At 48.4% G+C, this 14029-nt stretch overlaps 1 protein-coding gene across 1 annotated transcript in view; it reads left to right on the top strand.

The window, feature by feature from the left end:
- Positions 1-11002, top strand: part of LOC138799096 (zinc finger protein 208-like) — a 40066-nt gene extending 29064 nt beyond the window's left edge. Inside the window, exons 18-22 of the mRNA XM_069979871.1 lie at positions 5367-5506; positions 5763-5906; positions 7054-7179; positions 8044-8102; positions 8798-11002. Of these exons, the coding sequence (XP_069835972.1) occupies positions 5367-5506; positions 5763-5906; positions 7054-7179; positions 8044-8102; positions 8798-10791 (2463 nt within the window). The 3' untranslated portion in view covers positions 10792-11002. The remainder of the gene's footprint in view (positions 1-5366; positions 5507-5762; positions 5907-7053; positions 7180-8043; positions 8103-8797) is intronic.
- Positions 11003-14029: the final 3027 nt, after the last annotated feature.

The following is a 14029-nucleotide window of genomic DNA, read 5'->3' on the forward strand; positions in this document are numbered from 1 at the left end:
ACTGCACTGACCACATGGGGCGCTATCACTGGTACAATACACTGCACTGACCACATGGGGGCGCTATCACTGGTATAATACACAGCACTGACCACATGGGGGCGCTATCACTGGTATAATACACAGCACTGACCACATGGGACGCTATCACTGGTATAATACACAGCACTGACCACATGGGGGCGCTATCACTGGTATAATACACAGCACTGACCACATGGGACGCTATCACTGGTATAATACACAGCACTGACCACATGGGGGCGCTATCACTGGTATAATACACTGCACTGACCACATGGGGCGCTATCACTGGTATAATACACTGCACTGACCACATGGGGGCGCTATCACTGGTACAATACACTGCACTGACCACATGGGGCGCTATCACTGGTATAATACACTGCACTGACCACATGGGGCACTATCACTGGTATAATACACTGCACTGACCACATGGGGGCGCTATCACTGGTATAATACACTGGACTGACCACATGGGGCGCTATCACTGGTACAATACACTGCACTGACCACATGGGGCGCTATCACTGGTATAATACACAGCACTGACCACATGGGGGCGCTATCACTGGTATAATACACAGCACTGACCACATGGGGGCGCTATCACTGGTATAATACACAGCACTGACCACTGGGGGCGCTATCACTGGTACAATACACTGCACTGACCACATGGGGCGCTATCACTGGTATAATACACAGCAGTGACCACATGGGGCGCTATCACTGGTACAATACACTGCACTGACCACATGGGGGCGCTATCACTGGTATAATACACAGCACTGACCACATGGGGGCGCTATCACTGGTATAATACACAGCACTGACCACATGGGGCGCTATCACTGGTATAATACACAGCACTGACCACATGGGGCGCTATCACTGGTATAATACACAGCACTGACCACATGGGGCGCTATCACTGGTATAATACACAGCACTGACCACATGGGGCGCTATCACTGGTACAATACACAGCACTGACCACATGGGGCGCTATCACTGGTACAATACACAGCACTGACCACATGGGGGCGCTATCACTGGTACAATACACTGCACTGACCACATGGGGCGCTATCACTGGTACAATACACAGCACTGACCACATGGGGCGCTATCACTGGTATAATACACAGCACTGACCACATGGGGGCACTATCACTAGTATAATACACTGCACTGACCACATGGGGCGCTATCACTGGTATAATACACAGCACTGACCACATGGGGGCGCTATCACTGGTACAATACACTGCACTGACCACATGGGGCGCTATCACTGGTATAATACACAGCACTGACCACATGGGGGCGCTATCACTGGTATAATACACTGCACTGACCACATGGGGCGCTATCACTGGTATAATACACAGCACTGACCACATGGGGCGCTATCACTGGTACAATACACTGCACTGACCACATGGGGCGCTATCACTGGTACAATACACTGCACTGACCACATGGGGCGCTATCACTGGTATAATACACTGCACTGACCACATGGGGGCGCTATCACTGGTATAATACACAGCACTGACCACATGGGGCGCTATCACTGGTACAATACACAGCACTGACCACATGGGGCGCTATCACTGGTATAATACACAGCACTGACCACATGGGGCGCTATCACTGGTACAATACACAGCACTGACCACATGGGGCGCTATCACTGGTACAATACACAGCACTGACCACATGGGGGCGCTATCACTGGTATAATACACAGCACTGACCACATGGGGCGCTATCACTGGTACAATACACAGCACTGACCACATGGGGCGCTATCACTGGTATAATACACAGCACTGACCACATGGGGGCGCTATCACTGGTATAATACACAACACTGACCACATGGGGGCGCTATCACTGGTATAATACACAGCACTGACCACATGGGGCGCTATCACTGGTACAATACACTGCACTGACCACATGGGGCGCTATCACTGGTACAATACACAGCACTGACCACATGGGGCGCTATCACTGGTACAATACACTGCATTGGGTGTCGTCATGTGTAGATCGGCGCCTTGTAATGTAGAGATGATGTCATCAGTAAAGGTTTGGGGCTCCCACTGTCCCCCGACTGTCACCCCTGACCCAGGTGATCACTATGCTATGGAAATTGCATCAATCAGAAGCGGGCACCCAATCGCAAACAGAACATAGGACCAATGGTATTCAATGGCCCCGTTCACACGTCCGTATGTGTGTCTGGGGCTGCGATCCATGCCGCCAAAAAAAGGACCTGCTGTAAGGACCTGCCGTAAGGACCTGCTGTAAGGACCTGCCGTAAGGACCTGCTGTTAGGACCTGCCGTAAGGCCCTGCGGTAAGGACCTGCCGTGAGGACCTGCCGTGAGGACCTGCCGTGAGGACCTGCCGTGAGGACCTGCCGTGAGGACCTGCCGTGAGGACCTGCCGTAAGGACCTGCCGCAAGGACCTGCTGTTAGGACCTGATGTAAGGACCTGCCGTTAGGACCTGCCGTAAGGCCCTGCCGTTAGGACCTGCCGTAAGGCCCTGCCGTTAGGACCTGCTGTAAGGACCTGCTGTAAGGACCTGCTGTAAGGCCCTGCCGTTAGGACCTGCTGTAAGGGCCTGCTGTAAGGACCTGCTGTAAGGCCCTGCTGTAAGGACCTGCTACAGTCTTATTGCCCTTTGGTACCAATTTGCTCGCCTGCTGATTTTGAGCGCGTGGCACTTCATTCTCCCGCCAGGAAAGCGGTGCTGTCACTATTGTTCTCCATGGTAACATCGCCACCTGGAGGCCAAAAACTCCCCTACATGGTCCTATGGGAATCCGATCTCCATATTACATTGTCCCCACTGCAGAATGAGTAGTGAGGTTCTCAGCAAAGGCAGCTGGCAGGTCTAACAGACTGAAACAGCACTAAAGGTTCCACACCGTGCACACTGTGTTCCATCCCGGTTACCCGCCATCTATCCTGAAGTCTCTCCGCTATGTTTCAGGGGCTGTCCAGCCACCGGCTCCATGCACCACATTTGGTGGTCTTGCCCAATTGTCCAGGCTTTTTGGACTTTGGTGGTCCACGTGATCACAAACATTATTGTCCGACCATACCCTAACCCCCTCAGGCTTGCTTCATTGGGATTAAACCTTCCAGACTTCCCTTTCTGGCCGATATATCCTACTGGCCCGATATATCCTACTGGCCCGATATATCCTACTGGCCCGATATATCCTACTGGCCCGATATATCCTACTGGCCCGATATATCCTACTGGCAGCTAGAATACATATTGCTTCGTGCTGGGAACGGCCTCTGTTACAATTAGATAAGGTCGTTGGCCGTATTAATCGTATATAATTGTCTGAAACAATTTCTGCTATAAGTGGCGACACAGTGAGTGTATTTGAGAAGCTCTGGGCACCTTGGTTACACATCTGTATATTACACTTTATGTTGGGCACTTTGTTATGTTCACACTGCGCTCTGATCATTTCTATCCTCTCTCTTCCGGCCGCCTTCAGGCCACTTTGCTGTATTTTGCATTCCGTTGCATTTCAATAAAATTGATCTGTATGACACTAAAAAAATACACTTTTTTACTACACATTTTAAAAATAAAGTTATAGTACAAAGAAATAAAACTTTAATAAAGCAATCTATTAGCAAATAAAAATTCTTTCCAGAGCACGCCTTTACAGAGAACCAATCATGGCCGAAAATCACTTTTTTATTTCCTAATTAGATGTTAATTATTATTTTATTAACATTTGTAAATATAATTAATTATTTTTACGGGCATTTTTTTTATTAGTTACTTTTTACTTTCCCGTCTCGCGGCGGCTCTTTTCAAAAGAGTCGGTGAGAGCCCGGAACTTCCCGGCATGTAGAGCGGCGGGATAGGATCCCATGATCCTTTTCTGGCCGCTCTGGTAATAGACTGTGATCTGGCGCTATTCAGCATGAGATCGCTGTGTATTACTGTGTCCCTAATGTGTCTCTATAATGTGACCCTTAATCACACTATAAAGATACAGATACTTTGCCTGATCCTCTGTTCCCTGGCTGGATCGGCGGGCACCACCATCTTGGTGACGTCACTGCATTCCTTTGGTACGTTCCAGTGGTGGAAGCAGTGATGCCAGCAAGATGGCGGCGCCCACCAATACAGCCAGGGAACAGGATCAGGCAAAGTATTAGATACAGAGTGCAAAGGCAGTCTGTATCTTTATAGTTAGATTTAGGGACTCTTATAGAGACACATTAGGGACAGTAGATAGATAGGTGATAGATAGGTGACAGGTTCTCTTTAAGGTTTTCCCTCCCATTAGACAACACTGTCCTGTTTCTCAATTTCGTCTGTTACCTTCAGACTCTTCTGTCTCTTCCTCCTCTAGACTTTCCTGTCCCTTCCTCCTCCAGACCCTTCTGTCTCCTCCTCCTCCAGACTCCAGTCTCCTCCTCCGGACCTGTCTGTCTCCTCCTCCCCTCCTCTGCGGTTGACTGTTTATGGCTGAACATTTGACATAATAATGCTTCTACATACTGATCTACACACACACAGCCAAATAGTCATCCCTCCTACACAGACAGCTAAGATAGATGGATAGATTGCACCAAATATGACAAAATAACAAGTATCAGGTTACAGTACCTCATTGCCCTGACCCTGAGAACCCATTCTATCTGGTGGTTGATGTCTCTGCAGTTGGTCTGTTCCAGAAAGACGACCAGAGCAAATCTATTACTTTTGGATTTTTCTCAAAAGGCCCTATTCCACGGAATGATTATCGGCCGATATCGGCCGTTACAGCCGATAATTGTCCTGTGGAATAGAATGAACATTGTTCATGTCGGCTGATCGTTGTGTCGTTTGTCTTTCAAACATGTTGAAAGACAAACAACTGGGATAGCAGCAATATGTTGCTGTCACTCCGGGGAATAAGAGCAACGGCAGCAGACCACTGATATCCCTATAGGCTGTCCGGACGATCTAGCGATCACCCGGGCAGCTCCCCGCGGCCGCCCCCGGACTAACCCGCTCGCTGCTGCAGCATGGAATAGCAAAAGCTGACAGCGCTCGTTTGCTCCTCTCATCGGCCCGTGGAATAGGGGCTTAAGACCTTCTATACTGCCGAGAGGAATTACTGTATAGGAGATAGAGCGCTATTAGCCATCAAGCTGGCCTTGGAATATTGGAGACGTCTTCTGGAAAGGGCACTTCATTCAGTGACAATCTATACAGGTCAAAAAAATCTTGTATTTCTGCAGACCGCTCAGTGTCTGAACCCCTCTTATGCCTGCTGGTCACTCTTCTCTTGTTTTAACTTTAGTCTCCATTTCCAACCAGCAGCCAAGAATATCAAGGCGGACGCACTGTAGAGCATCGGACATCACAGACTCTGTCCCTGATCCTCAGCACATTATTCCCTCAGAGCGCCTCATCACAGCAGCATCCCTCCTGGCAAGATGTGTACGACCATGCTTTATCTTGACTTGGGATCATGTTTCCTGTGTCATTGGACATTTAGGCGTATGCAGGTCCCTTTGTGTCATTATTAGTGACCAACCCTTGTTCAAGATAGTAAAGACTTTGTGGCAATTTTCCCAGACTGCCTGCAATAAGAGCTCTCGCCAAAAACCTGCAGGTTTCCTGTTGCCACTACCTGTGCCTGAGTCCATGGTGTGATATTGCCGTGGACTTTGTCACCAATCTAACTCTCTTCCAGCTGCTCTGTAATCTGGGTTGTGGTGGACCGATTTTCCAAGATGGCACATTTCACTCCTCTATCGGACCTCGGACCTCTAACGTCCCTATATATTCAACACATCTTCCGTCTACCTGGTATGCCAACTTATATAGTCTCCGACAGGTGAGTTCCGTTCACCTCCAAGTTCCGGCGTGCTCTCTGTTCTTAGTTCCAAATCAAGTTTGACCGTGTCTTCGGCCTATCATCCCCAATCCAATCTAACCCTAACCCCAATCCAATGTTGCAATGCGAAGTTTTTTTAGCGGCACGGATCACTAGGGTAATGAAGTGTGAATGTAGTGCTCCGTGAAGCATGGGCCGTAAAGCGGGCCGCGGTCGCGGGCTGCACTATAGGTGTGTGAATATAGCCTTTGTCTTAACCTGTCAAGATGATTGGGTTCTTCTGCTGCCATGGACCGAGTTCGCTTATAATAACCCGTTTAGTGGATCTTTCGAGGGGCACTCTCTTACACATAGTCTACGGCCAGCATCCTTGACTTCTTTTGCGGCTTCCTACAACTTTTAAAGTTCTGGCCATTGAGAGCCAAGTTTGTGATTTCAACCAGATTTGGCATCAAGCTCGCCAAAGCCTTTTCCGAGCCTCTGACAACATCAAAAGAGAAGCCGACAAAAAATACAGACCTTCAGCCAAATTTCAACCAGGGGACAAAGATTGGCAGTCATCTAAGAATATTGGTCTACGGGTCCCTAGTTGGAAGTTGGCACCTTGTTACCCGGGCCCTTTCACCATTCTAAAACAAATTAATCTTCTGACAAGCTCTGTTTGCCTCTATCCTTGCATTCCCAACTCGTTTCACGTGTCTCTTCTCAAGCCTCTCATCCTTAACCGCTACTCTTGTAAAATAACTTTTCCTACCCCGGTGTGAAGCACTGAAGACATCTACGAGGTTAAGGAAATCTTGGATTTGAAACGTTTGAGAGGATGGATTTACTATCTGGTGAACTGGAAATCTGTGGACCAGAGGAGAGATCCTGGGGTCCTTGAGAGAACATAAATGGGGTATTTATTTCCATCACCTCCAGACTTCTGGGCTCAGTTGTTGGTGTTACACCAGTCAGCAACCACATCTGTGCTTCCTGGCTTTCTGCCATTTCCCTCGCTTCCTATAAACATTCTACCGGTTTGGATCTTGTTCCATCCCTGGTTCTCTGCTCAGATTTGGTCTGGTGGACGTCATCTTATAGAACATTGACCTTTGATGGCAGATGTAGTTAATCTAGTCCTCTAGTACGCCTTCGTTGTTTTCAGTCGGCGGTCACTGGGGACCTTCTCTGAGGGTAGCGACCTGGGAGTTTCCTGCAGCGATGCCAATCCTGCCTTGCAGCGGGCTCAGGTGAAAATTAGGGAGTCCTTACACTCCGCTCATTGGGGAGGGTACGTCAGCACTCCTTGGTGATCCAGAGGATCCACCTCCTTGTGCCAGGACCTTCAGTTACAGTCTCTTCCTTCAGACCCCTCTGTCTCCTCCTCCCTCAGATCCCTTTCTCTCCTCCTCCGGACCCTTCTGTCCCCTCCTGCTCCAGATTCTTCTGTCTCTCCCCTCTCCAGACCCTTTTGTCTCCTCCACCTCCTCCAGACTCCTCTGTCCTCTCCTCCCCTTTAGCCGCCTTCAGGGAGGACCTTAAGATTTAATCTGAACCTATTTGTATTGTGTTATTCATCTGTTGATGTTGTCAGAATGGATGAGCTGTATATATCTGTACAATGTTATATATAGATGTATAATGCTGTATATAGCTGTACTGCATGTTCTGATATATTTCTCTATGTAGGAGAGATCACATGTGACGCCTCTCATGCCTCGTGATTGGAGAGGACTGAGCAGAAGCTGGACTCCACCCGGGGATGCTCACCTGAGAGAAGCCATGTCCAGCAGATCCCAGATTTCACACACAAGATGATGGAGCTGCTGACTGGAGAGGTGAGCAATGCTGCTGGGAATGCTGGGACATCATCCAGGAACACAAGGGATGATGGGTGAGCGAACCTCATCTCTGCCGAACTTTCGGCATTTGATTAGCGGTGGCTGCTGAAGTTGGATAAAGCCCTAAGGCTATGTGGAAAACATGGATATAGTCATTGGCTGTATCCATGTTTTCCAGACAACCTTAGAGCTTTATCCAACTTCAGCAGCCACCGCTTATCAAATGCCGAAAGTACGGGTTTGGATGGATTTGAACCCGAACCCTGTTCGCTCATCTCTAGTCTGGATCTTATATTTTATCCTTCTTCTTACAGGACTGAGTGGATCGGGGAGGACATCATGATGGAAGAACACCAGCCCTTCAGATCTCTGTGTAAGATACTCTGCTTTCTATCACTCTTCATGACACATCACACACCGCCATCATACATCACACACCGCCATCATACGTCACACATCTCCATCGTACATCACACACCGCCATCATACGTCACACACTGCCATCATACGTCATACATCTCCATCGCACATCACACACCGCCATCGTACATCACACACCGCCATCATATATCACACATCTCCATCGTACATCACACACCGCCATCATACGTCACACATCTCCATCATACGTCACACACCACCATCATACGTCACACATCTCCATCGTACATCACGCACCGCCATCACTCTCCACTTCTTTTGGAATAAGGTCAGAATAGACGATGACCAATTCATTATATCCAGGCTTATATAGATATCTGTAGAGGTTTGTTTATCTGTAGACGCTTTGTGTGAACTGTCAGGTCCCCAAAGTCCTATAATCCCCCCCAGGACCATATAGATCAGGGGTGGACAACCTACGGCCCTCCAGCTGGTGCAAAGCTACAATTCCCATTATGCCTGGGCAGCCTTTTGCCTTGGCCATCAAGGCATGATGGTAATTGTAGTTTTGCTGCAGCTGTTGGGCGGCAGGATGTGCACCATTGGTGTAGATGTAGGACACGGGGTTTAGATACTTTAATATTTCAGAATATCATCATCACATTTTCCTTGTTCTTTCCCCTGTAGGCAGACTGAAGGACTCCGTCATTGAATATCAAGTCACGTTTATTAAAGAGGAGCCGGCGTCCTGCTGTGGGGGTCATCACGGTGATGCAGACATGTTGTATCATACACAGCATTATCCGTCAGCTCATATTAAGCAGGAACCATTCCCCTATGAAGGCGAACGTGTCATGTACCCACATAGGTATACACCCACAGGCCCTACACAGATGTATACATCTCCCTATATAAAGGAAGAGCCAGACTTGTATGACAGACAACATGTCAGCCATATACAATGTATAAAGGAGGAAGCAGACTCTTGTGATGGAGGAGACCTATATATACAGTCAGGTCACACACTACAATATACAGCTGCTCATGTTAAGATGGAACCAGACTCTGGTGATAGAAGGAATATCACGTATCATGACCATAATAAACCCACAGAACAGCGTCCACGTATAAAGGAGGAACCGCCTGATGGCCAAAACCTTCCAGACCCCATCATTTATACCCAGTACCCCCCTGTTCATACATACGCCCCTGCAGATCATACATCACCGTATCCATCTCCTCATGTTAAGGAGGAGCCAATGTTACGGGATGAAGGAAGCGCCATAGACCTGACCCTATATACACCTGCAGATCATACACAAAATATAAAGGAGGAGTCAGCATCTTCTAATGAAAGAAACGTCCACGACCCCAACACTTATACCCTGATGGCTCATACACTACACATCGTGAAGGAGGATCCATTCTCCTGTCATATAATGCAGCAGTCAAAGGTCACTGAACACTATCCATCCGCTCATATTAAGGAAGATCCAGAACCCCTTGTGGGAGGACTTCTCCAGGACACAGAAATTCATACACAGAAAATCACTTCTGGTTTCGATGATGAGGAGACGGACTCATGCGATGAAGGGGATTTCTCGGATGTTCACACGACTCCCGTGAACCGAGGCATTGCCTTACCAAAAAATAACATGGATCATAGTCAAAATGGTGACAACACCACTCAGCCTACGGACGTCACCTTTAAGTGCCTCGAGTGTGAGATGTGTTTTACCAGTAAGTCAGACTTTGAGGAACATCTGGCACTTCACAGGGGGAAGAAGACCCACGTGTGTTCTCATTGCGGCAAGTGTTTTTCTTACCAGTCTCAGCGTCTAATCCATGAAAGGACTCACACGGGAGAGAAACCCTTCACGTGTTCCGAGTGCGGCAAATGCTTCAACCAGTATGTGCACCTGGCTATCCACCTGATGAGCCACACAGGGGAGAAGCCATACGTGTGTTCAGAGTGTGGCAAAAGCTTTAACAGGAAGACGACTCTTACCATCCACCAGAGAATCCACACCGGCGAGAAGCCGTTCCACTGTTCTCAGTGCGGGAAGTATTTCAGCACCAGCTCCAATCTGATCAAACATCAACGAGTCCACACCGGAGAGAAGCCGTACTCCTGTTCCCAGTGCGGAGAGCTGTTCGTTCACTACACCCAGCTCATCCGACACCAAGCCAACCATTCATCGGAGAAGCCCTTCTCTTGTCTCCAGTGCGGGAAGTCCTTCTCACAGAAGGCACAGTTTCTCCGACATGAAAGGTTTCACAAAGCAGATAATACCTATTCCTGTTCTGAGTGCAACCAATGCTTCAAGCAGTACAAAGATCTCCTGGTTCACCAGACGGCCCACGCAGGACAGAGCCCCTTCAAGTGTCGGGAGTGTGGGAAGCACTTTGATAAGAAGTGGACTCTGGTCTCACATCAGAGATTGCACTCTGGGGAGAAGCCATATTCCTGTTCAGATTGCGGGAAATCGTTCTGCTTAAGCTCCAACCTCGATAAACATCAACAAGTTCACGTCCAGGAGAAGTTGTGTCCGGAAGGTGGAGAGCAGATCGGTCACCAGGCTCAGACAGAAGGATATCAGGAAACGCAGCCGTTTCCTGTGTGCGGGGAACAATTCAGAGAAGACGCCGCTCTGGCCGAGCACATGAGGATGCACAGATAACGTTGCCGCAGTATTCCTTCCCTTAGAGAGAATGCCTGTGGAAACGTTGCTGCCGAACGTCATCAGTCATTCACCATAACGCTATCTGTAATATGATGGAATCTATCTGTGTAAGACACCTACGACTGTTTCGTGTAATTTTTTTTTATACAATTTTGTGGCTGTTTGTTTTACATCTTGTTGTGATGACATAAAAATCCAGTTGATAATATTAATATTGGGCAATAGTCATCAGCAGGAGGAGGGGGGGAGGGGGGTTGGGATCAGCTGATTTTATACTTGCTAGTATGAGGGAGACTTATCAAAGGGTGTAATATATAGACTGGTGTAAACCGCCCCCAGCAACCAATCACAGCTCAGCTCTCAGCTATGGTAAAATGAAAGCTGAGCTGTGATTGGCTGCTGTTGCCAGTTTTAACCAGTGGATATTTTACACCCTTCGGTAAGTCTGGGCCATGTTGATTTAAAACATGACCTAAGATAACAATGGCGACAGTCAGCTGGCCGTCGCTCCGTGTAATAACAGCATCTGCGGCAGACCGCTATCTCCTATGGACTACCCAGATAATCTGAAGATTGTCCAGGCTACACCGCTCCCCACGGCCCACACTCTTACCTGATCGCTGCCAGTGTGTGTAGTAGCTCCAACAGCCAGCGGGGAATGAGGAGCAAGTGTGGGTTGGAGACCGGGAGGTTGCAGCACAATGTGGCATAGTTGCTGCATTTAGTGTTATATAGGCACAGCAGATCTACATCAGATCACCCAACAGATCCCGGAGAGATCCCTAGAGAGAAGGTCTTGTCCTTTCGGTTTCATCCATCCCATGTGCGTCCCTCATAAACTCAGCCAGTAGGGAGTAAGTGGCCAGTAAGGCTGGAGGCAGTCTCATCTCCACCATGCATGGACACATACTGTATACAGCATCGGATAGTGTTTTACCATGTAAACTTTCAAAGTGCATAGACGTCTTCTTCAGGGATGTTTAGAAATGAATGTTGGTGGTGTTTTATATACTCTCAGTCTGGGAGCGTCCATGCTGGGGACGAAAACTTTGGGGGAAATTCATCAAGGGTTTGCGCCTATTTTTAGATGAATAATTGGATTTTTCACCCATTTTTGCCCTAAGTTCTATTTATAAACCAGTATTCAACTTGGTGAATATTTTTTATCACCCAAAAATTTGCGTAATCTGGAATTAGAGACTAATTTATCATTTGCAATTTTTTCAAAAGTCGCACAAACTGGTGCCGGCCTACATCTAGTCAATACTGGTGTGGGCCTATGTCTGGTCAATATTGGTGTAGGCCTACATGTGGTAAGTACCGGTGCGGGATTACATCTGGTCAGTACTGGTGTGGGCCTACGTCTGGTCAGTACCGGTGCAGGATTACATCTGGTCAGTACTGGTGCGGGCCTACCTCTGGTCAGTACTGGTGCGTGCCTACGTCTGGTCAGTACTTGTACAGGGCCTACGTCTGGTCAGTACTTGTGCAGGGCCTACGTCTGGTCAGTACTGGTGTAGGCCTAGGTCTGGTCAGTACTGGTGTAGGCCTAGGTCTGGTCAGTACAGACGACCAGACGGGTGACGGGTAAAGCCTAAACATTTCTGTCTAATACGCCATATATTTATAGGATGTACAGATGCTGTGTGTGAACTCCGCCCAAGGCTTGACATCCGCAGCTGTAATGCCGCCCCGGTCTGGTGCTTATTATTAGAGATGAGCGAATCTACAGTATAAACAAAGCGAAGCGTTTTGTTAGCTCGGCCTTCGGCTCATCAGTCGGTTGCCGCTCCTTCACGATGCCGGGAAAAACTGGATCCTGGAGAAGTTTCCCAGGACTGGATCCAGCTTTTTCCAGCACCTGGAGCAGCACGGAGTTTAGAGGCAGCCGCCTGATGAGCCAATGGCCGCGCTAACCAATCACTTTGCTTTGTTTATACTGTAGATTCGCTCATCTCTAATCATTATGACTGAATGAGACCTAAAGTGATGAAAGGAAAAAAAATAACTGTGACCATATAAAAGTAACAGTACAGCCTCCATACATTACCCTAACCGAGTCTAATCCCCTGCCCCCCATCCCTGAGTGTCCATACAGCAGAGCGTACACGTATCCTGTATGAGGAGACTACAGGCACCTGAGGACAGCCATGGGGAATCTGCCCCCCATCCCTGAGTGTCCATACAGCAGAGCGTACACGTATCCTGTATGAGGAGACTACAGGCACCTGAGGACAGCCATGGGGAATCTCCGGCCCTCCATCCCTGAGTGTCCGTACAGCAGAGCGTACACGTATCCTGTATGAGGAGACTACAGGCACCTGAGGACAGCCATGGGAAATCTGCCCCCCATCCCTGAGTGTCCATACAGCAGAGCGTACACGTATCCTGTATGAGGAGACTACAGGCACCTGAGGACAGCCATGGGGAATCTCCGGCCCTCATCCCTGAGTGTCCATACAGCAGCCATGGGGAATCTCCGGCCCTCCATCCCTGAGTGTCCGTACAGCAGAGCGTACACGTATCCTGTATGAGGAGACTACAGGCACCTGAGGACAGCCATGGGGAATCTCCGGCCCTCATCCCTGAGTGTCCATACAGCAGCCATGGGGAATCTCTGGCCATCATCCCCGAGTGTCCATACAGCAGCCATGGGGAATCTCCTGCCCCCCATCCCTGAGTGTCCGTACAGCAGAGCGTACACGTATCCTGTATGAGGATAGGAGTATGAGGTAGAAAACTAAAATTCCTATCAAATTCCTATCAGGCCCGGACAAGGCTTTACCTGCAGCTGTCCAGACATGATGGGGGTCGTCACTGGCATTAGAGATCAGCTGCAGACACCGCTCACTCGCTGTTTTTTTTTCCCGTTATTTGCAGCCGTTTTTGTAAAAAGCCATTTTATACAAATCAGGATAAAAAAACTAAAATAAAAAACGGAACATTATATTAATATAACAAAACAACAAAACGTAATGTAAGAATTTCAACAAATTTATAACTAAAAGGGTTAATAAGTGAAGGCGGCCATAGGCTGCATGCACGGCGGACTGTGCTGCAGACACAGCTCCACACAAACCTGCAGAGCATCTCCCCTGCCCATCCCCTAATCTACTGCTCAGAAATCCATCCGTCCTGTATATAATAACAGCCACAAGCAGCGCTGCCATGGACTGCGGGACGTGCAGTGAAAATCTGCAACAAAATCAATAACAAACTGCCCCTATAATCCGGA

The sequence above is a fragment of the Dendropsophus ebraccatus genome, chromosome 8, assembly GCF_027789765.1.
Source record: "Dendropsophus ebraccatus isolate aDenEbr1 chromosome 8, aDenEbr1.pat, whole genome shotgun sequence".
Lineage (NCBI taxonomy): Eukaryota > Metazoa > Chordata > Amphibia > Anura > Hylidae > Dendropsophus > Dendropsophus ebraccatus.